We start from the raw sequence: 16560 nt of genomic DNA on the forward strand, positions 1-16560 counted from the left end.
GAGCAGACTGGACCAGCTTTGCAGGCAATGGCACTCCGTCATTCTCACATCTTTACAGAAGGGTGAGAAACAGAAACTGTTGTGCACATCACAGAAGCACAGGGACAAAAGGAGGAAGACACTTCCTACCCAAGACTACAGGGCTTTGAATTCAGCTGAAAATGAGTTTGGAGGAGAGTACCAGGGTCTAACAAGTCGGTGCACAAGGAGGAAGTAGTGGGGATCTTTAATTGGAGGAATTGCAGGGCAGGAAGACAGCAATTTAGTTTGTGCTTGGTAAACAACCTGAACAAATTTCTCTTTTAACTATGGGTAGGTTCGGAGTTTGCCACTGGTGAGGTGGCACCTTTGAGACTGCAGAGGAAGAACATCAGGGAGTTTTTAGCTTTACTTAGTAGAGAAGAAAATAATAATTTGAAGCATTTTTCACCTGTTGATATTCAGCGTGGAGTAAGAATTCACAAAGGACATTGAGTTCAGCTACACACATAGGCTTATCAATTACTTGCTCATCCAAAAGAGGATGGGGATTAAGAATTTGATTCACTCCTTTCATTGTCTCTCCATCTCCAGCTTGCTACTTCCTAATCGAGCCAAAAGCGCTTCACATAATGCACAGGTAGTCTCCAAGCTTGCTCTAGGCTCCCATGAGATGCCACAAATGATACCCCGGGGTGATTTGAGTTACCACTGCCATGTATTTCAGAGGCCGCACGTATCATGATTGGTGAATTTCCTCAGTCAAGGCAGCGCCAGAGGAACGGACGTGCATCAGCGTTGTAATGACATCATCTGCTGAGGCTGTGATAGTGAAGACGATTTAGAGAAAAGAGTTGCCCGCTGTTGCCTAGGGCGATCGCAAAGGAAAGAGTGGAATGGATAATATAGATCAGGTAGCATCAGGATGATACTGTGTTCACCTCTATGGCCCTGCCAAGTGCCTGCAACATAGAAACAGTAGATTGCTATAGATAAAAAAAATGCAGCTATGTTTTTTATCATGCAGTAAAATCTATATTTATTTTCTCAAAATAAAAAAACAACATTCAGTGTTGAGGTTTGATTGATCATAACTGCTTTAGACATGAGTAGTACTTGGGAGGTTGTCATAAATCCTGCTGAAATCGTAAAATAGTCCTCAAAGCTGATGAAGGAAAATTGACTCGCTGTTTTATAAAGACTGAAAAACTGTTTTATTTACCTTCTCCTGTAAATTTCTGAATTTACTCATCTGTTCACTTGCATTTGATCAGACTTGAATAATTTTATTGTTCATTTATAATTATTTAGAGTTGAGAAAAAAATGAATAGGTCTTTTATTGCATGAATATAATCATACATTTCTGACATATCTTAAAAAATGTACTTAATTTATAAAGTGGAAAGGGAAAAAAAGCAAAAAATAAAAAGTTTGACATCTCTGTTGTTTTAAACAGTTGTACTAAAGTATAAAGAGAGAGGGAACTTTGACCATCCCTCCTTGCACGTTCTCTATAGATTTTGCAGTCCTGGTGCTTTCTCAAGCAGTTTACTCTTTAGCCTTTTATACGACTCAGATACCATCTGATGGGTGACATGGCACCAAGATGCCACTCTTTACTGCAGTTGTCCAACAGTGAGCTTTGGAGATACTTTTACCTTCCTCTTTGTGTGAGGTGACAAAATGTGTATTCAGCCTACTAGCCAGTGGCTATCAGAGAAATGACCTTCTAAGTCATATTTACACTACATGGAAGCAGAAAGTTATGTTTGGGTTACGTTTACCTTATAGAGCGATTAAGCTATGTCAAAACGTGTGGCAGTAGTGATTTTGGAATGAATCATTTCTTCTCTTAAGGGGATTTTTAAACACAGTAAATAAATATACAGAAATTTAGAGCACATTTAGAATGAATTTAGAAAAAAGTAAAAGATTATTTTTACATCTTTTCAAATGGTTGGGATGTTATGTGACTGACTAACAGAAAGCAATGTGAAATGATGAACTACTATGAAAAATGTTTATGGTTTTAAGCATTTTCAATGATAAAAGAGGAAAAGTGTTGACTGCATGTTTATTCAGTTGCCCTTTTCTTTGACATTCCTTAAAATAAAGGGGAAAGTACTTAAATAGTAATTAGTCTATTTGTGTTTCATTTACGGTCAGTATAATGTTAAGTATACTGTTAAGTGAAAGCATCAGAGGTTTGTTAGGGAACTTCTGTGAACAAAAAGTGTCAGGAAGACCAAGGAACAAAGCAGAAAGGTCATAGAGCGATTTTAAGCAGTTGTAAAGTGTAATCCCTGAACTTCTGAAGGTTTATCGCTCAATCCATTGTTCAGAAATGGAAAGAGTATGATCTACCAAAACATTTGTGTCCACCTAAGTTGAGAGACAGGAAGAGCATTATTTAGAGAAGCAAACAAGATGTCTACGGTAACTTGGATCTATGAAAACCTACTGCTCAGGAGGGTGAATCTCTGACAAGACAAAGCTACAAACCTATGGCATAATTTAAAACTAAAAACCCTCTAACGCTCTACATTCAACCTTCCTCTTAGTGTGAGGTGACAAAATAGCTCTGGTAATTTTGCAATGACGAATGAGCAGAGTATCAAGGCTCTTACTAGCATAAAGCTGGTAATGACGCCCCACAAAAGACCTGCAGCAAAGAGGTGAATACAAATGATTACTACACTTTTCAGTTTTGTATTTGTAAGAGTACAGACAACTACTTATCATTATTGTTAGGCCTGATGCAGCAGGACCTCTGTGCTGCAATGGCTAAAGTAATGCAACACTTCTTAATAGATTTAGATATCTAGATTTCCACAAGTAATTTGGTTGTTTTTGTTTTGTAATTTCTAATTTTATATTTATATATTAAAAGCTTATCTATTTCATCCACGGTCAATAAGTTCGTAGATTGGCCAATAACTACTTCAGCTAAAGGCCTGGCTAACAATTTGGCCATTTATTAGATCATACAGAAATGCAATTACAGCTGTAAAATATGCATTCTGGACAGAATAAGGCTTCCTTCTAACAGATATAGGGGTTTGTTGTTGCAACTGATAAAGAATACATATTTTATGATAACAGTAATGGTTTTTCTACAGTTGCCTGGTTATCATTTCTGGAAATAAACTTGTGCTTTGAGCACCATAAATATTGATAACTATGTTTCTGTCATTCTGTTTCAGAATTGAGCAGTTGTATTTAAAAGAACCATTTTAAAAAATCCCACACTTCAATACAGTGGCATAGCCATTTGTCTTGTGCTCAGATTTCACAGCTTTAACAGATTTCCAAATTTTTCTTTCTGATATGTGGTCTTTTTAACATACCCAGCACATAATCTGTCAAAGCTTGGCAAGCCTCGCTCTACTTAAAACTCTGACCACCTCTGTCGAAAAAGCAATTACCAGTGAGGGCTTCATTTTAATTTAAATAAGATTACATTACAGTGACATGAAAAAAGGGGGACTGTCAGGATGGGAAGAACATGAGTGCTCCCTTTTATCTGTTTCCCCAGCACTGGGATTGTGGGACAGGACTTAGCTGCATAAAGAAAGACTGTGTGTGTCTGAGAGAGTGAGACAGAGGGAATAGGGACAAAAGGTGTTTGTGAAAGGGTATCTGTTGCAGACAAAGAATAGTAGGCAAGAGTATTACATACTGTGTGGATGCACATGTATGTAACGTAATTTAGTGTGATCCATCCTGAAGCAGCCAGCTTGTGAAGAGAACAATTACTGCAATACCTCAGGCTCAAATCAACATAAAAGGCCTGTGCAAAGAGGCATCAGTAGCATAAAGCCGCATGATGTGTCATTTTTAACTTTTATTTTCACAATCCCTAGCCTAATCTTCTTCCCCCCTTATCTCTGCTGGTTTCTGTCTTCATTTAAGGCTACTGCAGGCTGGGGAATTCAGAGGATCATGCTGAAGCATTTTAAGCATTTTTTGGGGGCTTGCTGGCTCATTACAAAGTGCAAAAGAAAAAGTCATTTGGGAGAAAGTTGTCAAAAGAAGTTTATGGTGGAATTGCAACATACGCCTAAACCTATAAGGCATATTCTGAGCAGCGAAGTGCATTTTGGCTGCAAAAACCTTTTTCAGGTATCAGAGTCAGTTCATCCTATGTTTTCCTGCTTGGGGTATCTCAGTTGTTGACACCACAGATGTTTCTGTGGAGTCAAGGGAGGGGTAAGGGGAATGATTTTTTCATTCTTAAAAAATGCAAAAGTTTTCTCTGTTAGCATTTGGTTTTTGATATTATTGGCCATTCTGATATCTGCTGTGGAATTTATTGATATGTATGACCTGACAATTATTTATCTTTATTGAGGATAAAAATATTTGTAGATTGTGATGCCATCACAACCATTATAATCTGTAGTTTAGTAATTTAATCATTTGTTTAGCGTCATTATTCTTTCAAGAATCAGACTGCATTGTGTTCCTCTGTAAAAAATAAAAAAAATACATCGTTCCACAATAGCAAACAAACAAAAACCATAATTCATTTACATATAGACAATAAGGTTTGTGCATTGTCATTCAATATTTTAATCCTGATCTGAATTAGGTGGCAGGGGATAAGGCGACAGAGGGGATGGGTATTCATAAAATATGAGGTTCAACATTTTGTTTGCAAACACAACAATCAAATCTGAATAACCTCAGATTGTTTTACTGTGTTTACATTTTAAATCAACATTAACTTTTAATGACCACATTCAGCATCATCTATTGCAATACAGGGTCAAAGCTTTCATTAAAAAAAGATTTTTGACTTGACTTGACAGTGTCAGGGAAATGTGTTGTTCATTGAAATCGCACCGTTAATTCTCCAAACTGTCAATGCAGTATGTTTACTATGGCATTTAATGATTTTAGAAAAGAAAATAAAGGTGTCCTTTCACAGACTGAATAGAGTGTTGAAGGTTCAGTCAGTTGACAATGACCCTGCATCCTCGTATTACTCCATAAAAATGGCATTTTGGCTCCGCACACTACAAAGGAGAAAAATACAACTTCTTGTTGATCCTGGGTTTAATAGAAAATCCCTTCTTCATTTTAAAAGATTGCTTGTATTGTTATTGTGTGAGTGTTTTAGAATTAACCTGCTGTGAAACCACTTTTTTTGTCTGAAATCACTGTTTTGTTGTCCCATTATTTTATTTCTTTATTTCTTATTACCATTGCAGGTGCTGTGTCCTTTGCTGGTTAGAGCTGCATAAATTACAAAGTCAAAATGCTGAGTTTGCAAATTATAAGCACTCTGACTTCACAATTCAGCATTAACTAATGTTGTAGCAGACTGTGCTGTAATTCACTTTCTGTTTTTTTTTGTTGTTGTTTTGTTTTGTTATTTTTATTTTTTGCTTTTAAATTTGACTTATTTTGTAAAATCCACATTTTGCATTACTTCTATTACCTTTCAAACATTTACTGTTTCTATGAATCGTTCAAGCACTTCATTTTTTCACATCTGCAAAAAAAATAACGAATCGAGATACATAAATACAAAACTGAACAAAAAGAAAAGCCATTGCACCTTAACTCCATGAATACCTGGCCATTTTCTGGCAATATGTAACTGTTTTCTGGTTTCTGGAAAACGAGCCATTTCAAAACACTCCTGATTATTAGGTCACTGCCCGGTTACTTAGCAACCCCAGCTGAGCCGAGCTCCAGCTCATCAGCTTTGTGCTTGTTGCTCAATGGCTGTTTTGTCAGAAACCAATTGGTGCATCCTTGATGGTTGTGCAGGAGGCTCTACTTTCTCTGCTCCTGGGTCTGACTCATGGTAAAAGATGTAGTGTTGTACAATTGTTTGGAGCCATTTTGACATGTGTAAAGTGAATGTAAATGTTGAGTTGGGGTGTATGGCCAGCAGTAGCAGCTTATTTAGATTTTGATAAGAGGCCCTAAAACAGCTCCTTCTGAAAAGACCTCACAATAGCCTGAACTCAGCAAAGTGGAAATTTATTATCAGAGAATGGTTTTGTGAAAAAAATGTAATTAACATGTTTTGTATAGTTCGTAGACCTATCCTATCCTTACTTGTGCAAGGAAGCGTGATAGGTCCCCTCTAAGAAGCTCAGAGGCCTCAAGGCTACAACTGTGCAGCACTGTCGAGAAACGACATACGTCACCACTCTTAATTGGCCATTGCTAGCCTGTCGACAGACCTTAGTGGAAATGCAGCAGACCATGGCTAACAGACTACAGCTAACCAGACTATTGCTGTGAAGGTTCCTGAAAATAATTTCCGGGGAGGGAATGGTTTAATTGAATACAGTTGATTCAAACTTGTAGTAACAGTTTTTTTGTTCTCTCTCTCTCCCTCTCCCTCTCACCGTATCTGTTCACCCTGTTTACGGTTTGACCTCCGTTGGAGCAGCGGACGAACTTGGGATTGAGTTCATGGGTGAGACAACTTTCTTTTTTTTTCATCGACTTTGCAGAGTGCTTAGTCTTTCATGTGCCTCACATCTGCGAAAAGGCTCATACAAAACACAGTCCGCGCAACAAGGCCGCTCACCTTGGATAAATTAATGTGGGCCAGTTGCTATGGCAACACTATGGTGGAACATTAGGTGTGTTCTGTCTGCATGAAGAACTGAGCTGTTAGGGGAAGAGTGATTTAATGAGCATGGAGGTAAGACAAACGGCACCGTGCTTTGTTTACTTATCTTCCATATGTTTGAAGATTCATTTAGGCATCAATTTTAGAAAGTTAAAACAGTGGACAGACTGCCAGCGTAATGGGATATGTCTTATACTTGCTCAAAAGGTCAACACAAGAGATTTGAAGAAGTGAAAAAAAAAGTTAAATAGTTTTATCTTTACACCTTGCACATGGTCAAATCTTTAAAAACAAGTCATCTGAACCTCTCTCTTTGATAGTGACAAATTATGATGTAAAAGAAATAAAAACTGACGCATACAGACATTGCCACACTATCTTTATTTTATGGAGTCAGTACACTTTCTTTGCTCTTTGTCTTGCTTTTAATACATAAAACCAAACATATAAAGATTTACATAAGTATTGCCATGTACACATCTGTCATGCCACACACTTGCTCCAGAAAACAGATCTAATCAGAAGAAAAAGCCAGCTCTGCACACAATCTTCCTCAGATCAGCAACTTTTTATACAGGGACTAAATAAGTTCAGAATCCTTCTGCAGGTTAGCAGATTTACTATAGGGAATGCATCCAAGACTGATCAATGATAGAGGATTTTTCAAGATTAACAGTATGCATTATAACCTGATTTCTCTTCAGCATTACTGGTGGATCTTTGGGTACTTGCTATGCAAGTTGTATGTGTGCTGATGTGAAGCATAGCCATGTTTGATGTAGGATGGAACACTCTAAATATGATTTTCTCGTACTCTTTAGTACAGCTGCTTAAGCACCACATGTCTCACTGGTTCACTCTGATGTATTTCGGGCTGAATATCCCATTTTGCCATGGATAGTTTAGCACAGCCTTCATTATGCACTTTCATCAAAGCCAAATGTAAAGTGGTTGTTATGGTATTGCTGGCCATACGGGATTGTCTTGTCTTTGTGTTAGTACAACATAGTTTAGCCAGCATTGCTGGGGCTGTTCACTTTGTTCCGTTCCCTAACATGCTCTTGCATCTAATTTCAAGAGTGCCTCGTAGGCATCCAGCATGAAAGACCTGTAATGGCTTTATGTACAGACTGCATATCAGGGTTTTTCCTTACAGCCATTCAACACAGCTCTGTAGACAGCTGTTTTTTCTGTTCCTATTTCAGAAAAGCCTATTTCATCCATCAAAAAAATGAGACAGAGGTTGGTCTCAGGTGGCACTCCACATGAGCACTGATGATGCAGCAGCAGGGAAAGACATTCCCTGTGTTTCACATGTCCAGCCATTGAGAGATCATTCAATTGATGGCAAAGGCCAGAGGGCTTAACATTTGCCTCTGAGATGCAAATGTTACATTTAGGCCATGGCATCTCATGCTGTTTATTTCTTAAAAACAGGGCATTTGATGCCACGCTGGAAACATTGAGGAACAAGCTGGAAGTCAAGCATGTGATGATAGCTCAGAGTATCAGAAATGTCATAGCATCACTGCTGGAATGTGGTAAAGTTAAATATAAGTGGCATTTTATGTTCATGCATTACTTTTCTTGTTCAAGTAGCACATGTGTTACAGTATTGGAAAACAAGTATAGCTTCCAGTTCTTTAGAATTGAAGTTTTGACTCTATTGACCTCTGTTTGGGATTGCTGTTCATGCTATAAGAAACAACACCACCATATTGACTGAATTGCCACAAATTCAGTTAAATAATGAGATGCCATCCTGCAGCAGTGTTTGACCAAACTGGTAATCAACATGAGGACAGGTTACCAGATTGTTGTACCTTTGTACGTTTTCCCACACACTTCTTAGGCCTTTATTTGTTGTATTATATATGTAGAAGGTAACTTTTATGAAAAATATATTTTGTTAAATATTTGTTAAAACTGTCACCGTGTCCTGACAATAGCATACGAGACAGATGATCTGTGAAAAAAATATTGTGCAAGATTTAATGCCAGGAAGCATTGTGACAGCATATAAATAATCAAACAGAATCTAATTTGTTTTTGTGTTAACTGTATGACTTCATATTCTTCTAAAGAAATTTGCAAGTCCTCTTTACAATTCTTTGGCACACTTATAAAGAAACTCATACAGTAAAGAGATTTTTGTGCTGACCACTGAAATGGGATTGTAGTCTAAATTCTATTTTAAAGTTAATAAAGTTTGGAAACAACAACAGCTACTGTCCAGTTAAATGTTGTATTTTAAGACAAATGGTAAGACAGGAAACCAATAACTAGCAACCACTAGGTTGCTACAAAAGTGACTCCATAGTTAAGGTCACACACACGCTCAGTTTTCCTCCAATTAAGTATGTATGGTGGAGTGGCCAGACAGGCACCATAACTCACCTAAAGGTACATGGCAGTCAGCTGGGACTTTAATGAAAGGAAGGTGAATTAGTTTGTTTAGTGCTAAAAGAAAATCTTGATGAAACAGGACCTGAACTGTACAGAGCCAGAATTCTCAACGGTATATTTGAATGAATGTAGACGTTCAGCACTGGCTCATTAATACCGAGCCAACAGGCAAACAGGATGATAGCAACATCCTGCTGTGGGAATGATTTTATGGTCGCAAAAACACGGAGAGCGTACACAGAGAAAGATGGATATGGAGAAATATAAAGAAATCTGAGCAAAAATCATTTGCAGAGTGCTTGTTTCACAGACTGGAAGAGCTGTTCCAGTAAGACAGTAAATCAAAGAAGGACGTGCCTTCAATGAAGCTGTAGAAGTTATCCAAGAAAATTTCTGCAAGGACTTTAGAATCTCCTTAATTAAAGGTGGGAAGAAAATATAACATTTCTAACCAATGTTCTCTTTTACTGGATTATTCATGTACTCAAATTACTTTACTCCCTAAAATATGGTACATGTCCAACAGCAGATGACTTTGTTGCACCTAAAAGTCACTGTTACTAACATACAGCTTTGGTTTGTTAGTAGCACAAACAAAAGCACATATTTGTACATGGAGTCACAACTCGAGGACTCCATGAGCACTCCATTGGACGTCTCCTACGTCTGATGACGCAAGAGATGTCCAAATAATGACGTCTTACTTTTGTTGTACACTGTGTGTGTTCTGTCAAGGATTTTCTCACCTTAGTTGAGTTACTCTGTCCTTAGGCTTTAAAACACTATGCATTTTACACCAATACATGAGCAACATACATATTGATGGTTGAATATCTGTATTCCACAAACTTGATGTTAATTTCTTCAAGTTTGAACTTGCATAAAACGTGTTGTAGATACTGCGACAGATGTGGCAAAAAAAGAAACAGAGTACAGCTTGAGATTCGCTGATGCAGCACCAATATTATGCCGAGGAACATAATGAATATAAATGTTGTAACATGCAGTGGTTGATTTCACACTACCATTGAGTATAAACAGGTGAAATTCCTGTCCCTGAAAGATAAAAAAGTGGGACAGACAAGCACAGATGAGGACCTCCCCTGATAGTTCTGTTTTGTCAGCAACAGTAGCCACAGTGAAGGGTCATGAAAAGGTTTCATGGTTTTCTTTTTCCTGCACCTATTCCTGCAGTAGTTAATGTGTTGAAATCATAAATCAGACACGAGGGCTTTATTGTTTGTAATTTCTTGTACAGGAGCTGGTGTCATGAACCACAAGACAGAGAATTACACCTAGTTTTCAGTGATACTGGTAGATTTGTGATATAGCGCATCTAAGGCTATGCATTGTGGCATTTTCATCTCAAGACATAAAGCATTTAAAGAGTCCAAACCATGCACCATTTTCAATCCAGCATTATTCGCTGTGGTAAGCAGTGTAACTGTACAGAGTGATATCTGCTGGGATCAACTGCCACTTGTCCCTGGCACTTCTGACCTCACAACTCTGCTTCTGATGAGTAGAGGTCTGACAGGGAGCTCCGGGGGCATTCATTTGCTACTAATTCCCTGTCGCCATCAGTCTTGGAAAGCTGAAGCACAAATGCAGACGATGCACTCTTATGCACACACACACACACACACTTTCTGAGTATTTGTCGCATTCAGGCAACTCATTGGTGTTCCCTGCTGGGTTTTTCTGAAGGAAATGATTATCACACTTCAGTTATCACATGTCACTGAGCCCTGCCTGTGTCTGCCATGTCCCTCTTCCAAGTCTTCAAAGACTAACTTTAACTGACAGCAACATTGGTTGCTTCATACTATCTCTACATCTGTGGTTAGTGGGATAATTCAGAATGCATCTTCTTTCTGTTTTGCACTCCTTTGGGTCACAGTGGGTATTCATTGCCCTAAATCTCATTCTCTCTCTTCTCTGCAGAGCGTGGTGACACCTACCAGAGGCAGGTGCTGTCCATCTTCAGCATTGCCTCGGGGATCTGTCTTCTCGGAGTGGCATGCATGGCTCTCTACCGCCGCAACAAGTGAGTGATTCCAGCCAGAACCACATTAGCAGAATAAGCCCCGAGCTGTGCAGAAAGAGGCACTTTATTCTCATGGCACGGAGCCCAACGTGTGAGTCAGCTGGAGGATTTTTTTTTAAGTTAAGCAACAAATCCAAATTGTGTGGGATGCATTTGGGACAGATACTCATGTAAGATTTATCTGTAAAGTGGTTATAGCAAGCAGGTGTGTCACATACGCTTTGCATAAAGCAAAGTACATGTACACTGCTGAGGATACGAGGGAGTCCTAAACACAGAAGCTTAATAAAAGCATATGTCAGTAGTGTGCTTTGTGAAAGTCCCTTAATCTTTTTTTCACACCTTATTATGTCAACACCACAAATTTGAATGTATTTTATTAAAATCTTATGCGGTAGACCAAAACAAATTAGTGCATTGTTTTGATGTGTGGAAAAAAGATACATAGTTTTTATATTTTTTAGTGTGGGTTATACTGTATTTGTTTCAAGTGTAGCTATAAAAAGTTTTTGGATCATTTAAGCTCCGCATTAAATAGTCTAATTTAAATGAATTTCAGCACACACAACTGTCTTTACAGGGCACTAAGCTGTTTTTCTCCACCTTTGTGTAATCCAGTCTCAACATAAACCCAGATGGAGTTATTGGTATGCAATGCAAATCTTGCATTGTTGAAAACTAAAAATTTAAACAACACTAAAGAGCTTACCATCATGGTGAGGTAGTGGGATCATCATTCTGTGGGGATTATTTTCTAGAGGGCAGTTCTGGAAGAAAACCTTTCAAGGTTTCTATGAAAAACCTGGGCTACACATAGAGCAACAATACAATGGAGTAGAATGAAGGATTCGTATGTTTCAGGACATCCCAGTTAATGTTCACATCTATAACCAATTGATCTGTGGCCAGTCCACAAAGCAGGTAGAAACATTGTCCAAAATACCTACAGCTTTAATCACAGCGAAGGCTGCTTCTGCAAAGGACTCACTAATGGAGACTAAATAAAAAGGCATGCCAAGTTAATTTGCCTTCCACTTAAAAAAAAAACTAACACTGTTGACCAGTCATATAAAAAAACTATGTAAAATCCAAAAAATATGTAAACAGGATCAAGAGGACTATTTTGCTGAAGAGTATGTAAATGTGAGTGTAATAGTAGGCTACCACTAAACATACAAAAACACCTCTAAACTCAATTACTATCTTGCAGCCGGTAAGTGAAGAAATGTACACAAGGCAAGGTAAACAGCAGAGAATGAAGGAATTCCTTACAGAAGCTATGTTGATTAAATTGGTTGTGATAAACTCAAGTGTTTTCCTCTATTTTCTTTTCTTCAGCACAGCAGAGCTCTAAGTAGCACGTTGCCCTATTGGTCAGTGTGACCAGCAGCTCACCAGGAGGTTTAATGTACTGTAAATGATCTAAACGCACACATCCTGCTAAACTGGTTCCCTTTGACTTGAATGTTGCAGGGTTGTGGAGCTAGGATAAATGGATTTTCTTCTTAATGCTGAAGTTTATTCTGTTCTTCAGTAAAAGAGAAAAAATTTAATTTGTTACACCTTGTCACAGAGGAGATTAACCACGAGAAAGGTATTTATCTTGATTTTATGAGAGCTGTACTGCAGAGACAAAAATATCTCCTACATATAATTCTGATCAGAGATTAACATGTATTTATCAGCAGCATTAATATTCTAATAAATCAGAGATTTTAAATGATGGATTGAACAATTATTTATCCAGGATGAGATCATGTTTACATAATCTTCAGTGCATCCACATTTTACAAAAAGGCTTATACTTTTATTTGGAAAACTTCCCCATAGAAAGTGCCTTTATTACAGTACATGCCTCTGGTTACCAGCATATTAGAAAATATCTACAATGCATTCAAATTTATGCATCCAGTAATTGTTTTAAAATTCATTGAAGTTATTTGTTTTATTATCAATCTGCCCTGTCATAAGAACGATTCCTATAAACATTCAAGATCATAAAATAAACAAATGTTTATACTTAGGAGTCCTGTAAGCTCACAGAACTCTGTTCTGTGAGCTTACAGATGCTCATATGTTAAATACATATGTTTGAATGCATGTGACATCTGGGACGTGTACCAAAAAGCAATTTTAGATTTATTACTAAGTGGAATTCATTTAACAGGATGCCATGTATAATTTATGCAGCATGACGCACTAAGCTGTGGCCTTGCTGAACATGTTTTAATTCAAACAGACACAACAATAAATATGTGTTTTACTTCTCCCCTGTTATATGTTCTGCTTTTATCTAATTTAATTTGGCTAATTACTTCTTAAACATAGGTCTTTGCATAAGTCCTTGCAAATATGTAGCAGTAAAGTTTGTTATTCTTTGCATATGCTTCAGTCAGCTGCTTTTAAATATTTATAGATAGATTGTTGGTTCAGTCTGTCTTAAACTCTTCATTCCATGTACAAATAAATAGAATTATAGTGTCTCTTATAGTGAAATTATATCAATTCATTCCAATCAAAATATATCATTGAATATATATCATTGAATCTAGAATGTGCAATTAAACTATTTTGTTTAATTGCATATTCTGGTGCAATTAAACAAAAGTTATGTTCAGTAGGTTCTGTAATGTCAGTTGTTACAAATCTTTGTAACTGACATTATATGGAGCCTTATCTGACTGAATAAAGTGGTTGACATGAAAGCAATCCCTCCTCCTGAGAGAGCAAGTGGCAACAGAGAAAAAAAAAACAACTCACTTATAGCAGTAGGAGACCTCCATTAAAACCAAGCGAGTAGCTAGGAGAGGAAGAGGACAAAGAACAAACTGAAGCACAGGCTCAGGGATACATCTTGTGGAAAGGAAAAGCTGTGTAAAAGAGAAGGGTAAAGGAGCACACAGAGTTGATGGCATCAATAGCTCTGTTTCACAATTGGGACAGAAATGATACATAGCTAAACATGGAAGAAAGTGACAGGGGAGTACTTTCTGTGACAAAGCAAAGGAAATGGAGGTGTGCACTAATGCATTGGTCCTGTTTAACTCTCTATAGGAAACAACAAAGGAATATATAGAGTTAAAACAGGCACAGTAGGTCTGATAGTGGGATAGAGTAGCAAAAAAAATGCTCCTATATTCAGAAAGACCTGGGGTATTTTCTATGAGAAAGAAAAATAAGGCTAGTTCACATGGCTAATGACAGCTGTAGCTCTGTCTGTGGCCTTGACCAGGAAACAAACATGGCTAAGCACAGGTGCACTGGACCAGAGCTGCTTCCTGTACCAGAAAGGAATACAGAGTTCACAAAAATAAATGGCAGTGATAATTTAGCAAAAATACTTTATCCAGGAAGTAAACAGTTTAATACAGAAACACTGGGTCAAGTATATTCTGTAGGGGGGAAACATTGAAAAAGGATGATGTTTACATCATTACAAAAGGAGCATTAATCTATCACAGAGAAAATCCAACTTTAATTTGATGCTTAACTATGTGTTGTTAAAATACAACTAAAACAAGCAAGATACATGACAGCTATTGAAAGTTAATACAAGTGAATCAGGTGAGACAAGAACAGCTGGAGCTTAAACAAGACAAAAGTGAGACCTTATAAATCTCTCCAATTATGACAATGAGTCAGGCTTCAGATTTCTCTCCAAGTCAGTACAGGTTGCAGTCTCATCGTAACTAACATTTTCCAGGCTCATCGAAAACAGGCTGCACCTGTAATGTAATCTAATCAGTTGAGCATATTTGAAAAATGTACATTTTAAATAGGTGACAAAAACAGAGAAGTCTATCTTGCATTACAGAAAAGAAAACGTACACTACATATCACAATGACAGGCACTAGTCTCATAGCAATGGTTGTTACTGTCACCTTAAGAAATAGCATGTAACAAATTTGCAGATGGATCAATTAACACCTAGCCAAAGAGGATTCACTTAGTTTTGTTTTTTTTTAACCTTATATGTATCACCGCACTCTCACCTCTAGCTTTCCACTGTGCATATGATCCAGTGTCTGTTTTTGCCCTTGTTCCTTTTATTCTTTTAATAGAATAATATCATACAGCCATGTAATGGATGTTTCACGCTACACTTCCTTGATTAAATTTTTCCTTGAGCAACACGTCTTCTCTCGTAAAGCTGTCCCCATTCTACCATCAAACCCTTCAGCTACAGGTCTAGAAGGGAAAGCCAGAGTGACATATCTCGCTCATGCTCACTTTGTAGCTTTGACCTTTGACGGCGCTTGCAGACATCCAGCCTCGAACAAATGTTGTCGTGTCTTGTTGTTGCAAAAGTCTTCAATTGTCAGAAGACTTTTTAATCACTAAATGGCAAGATTACACGATCTCTATGTATTAAATAACATCCCACTGCAGGCAAGTACTGTTTACCTTGTATCTACCCTTTTTGAGTGTCAGTTTAGGGCATTAAATTGAATGCAAGGTGGTTAGGACGAATAAATTAACATTGAAGCATGGAATTCCAGTGAAAGGTTTTTGTAAATAAATGTGATCGCACCGTCAGAATGTCATCAGATGTGGAAGTTATCTGCCATTAGCGTCGGGATCTTTTCACAATACCAGAATGGCTTATGCTGCTGGTATTTTCTGGTTTTTGCTTTCAAATGTTAGTACTGCAAAATGTCTGATCAACAAACTCAAATAAACACAGTTAAAGTTTACTGACACACATATCTAGACAACTCTGATTGACACTGTTGTATGAGCATTCTACCCTGAAAAAATATCTATATATACAAATATATATTCAACAAATTAGAATATACAATCGTATCAGGTTTGTCTGTTAAATTGAAAATGCTTTTTAAAAATAACATTTAGGCAGTTATTAACCAGACTACATTTACGGGTACAAAAACATACAAACTGATGAAATCTAAAAGGGATCAAATACTTTTTCACAGCACCGTATATCTCATTCCTGGTAATTTGCATATATCTTAATTTTAATCACAATCTTGCAGTCTTTTTTTCTTGCTAACACTGTTTTCCTGTCTTCTGCAGAAGACACCGGGAAAAACTCCAGGCTCACTTCTCCGACAGCCGCAGCTTGAGAGACTGCAGTGTCAACAGCTCTGGCCTCATGTGCAACTCCACTCCCAGGACTCAATACAACCTTCATCTTCAAAAAGTAAGTGTTTCAGCCACCATTGATTTTATTTGCAGTTACCCCCTTAATCATCATTATTGCCATTTCATCTTTGTATAAGCACTGTTTACATACAATACAGAGTTCATAGTGCCTGACAGGATGATCTATGATATATGTCCTAATAATCTCTCTGCTGACTGAAGCCTTTTGTTCAGACCTCTATCTAACATGGGATGAGAGGCAGCAGGGGTATAATAGTTTAAAATAAATGCGCCGTGCATTATACAGGGAAAATCTGCCTGTCATGTTCACAGTGACAGGTTCCTGTGACAAACCGCGGATTGAAATTTATGATTATTGTTGGTTTGGAAAATCCCTGAATTTACAATGAGAGCGCGGTGAC

General features: G+C 37.6%; 1 protein-coding gene across 1 annotated transcript in view; it reads left to right on the top strand.

The window, feature by feature from the left end:
* Positions 1–16560, top strand: part of nrg3b (neuregulin 3b) — a 236102-nt gene that overhangs the window by 195105 nt on the left and 24437 nt on the right. Inside the window, exons 4-6 of the mRNA XM_044102288.1 lie at positions 6393–6419; positions 10929–11031; positions 16070–16196. Of these exons, the coding sequence (XP_043958223.1) occupies positions 6393–6419; positions 10929–11031; positions 16070–16196 (257 nt within the window). The remainder of the gene's footprint in view (positions 1–6392; positions 6420–10928; positions 11032–16069; positions 16197–16560) is intronic.

This window comes from Gambusia affinis, linkage group LG20 (assembly GCF_019740435.1).
Source record: "Gambusia affinis linkage group LG20, SWU_Gaff_1.0, whole genome shotgun sequence".
Lineage (NCBI taxonomy): Eukaryota > Metazoa > Chordata > Actinopteri > Cyprinodontiformes > Poeciliidae > Gambusia > Gambusia affinis.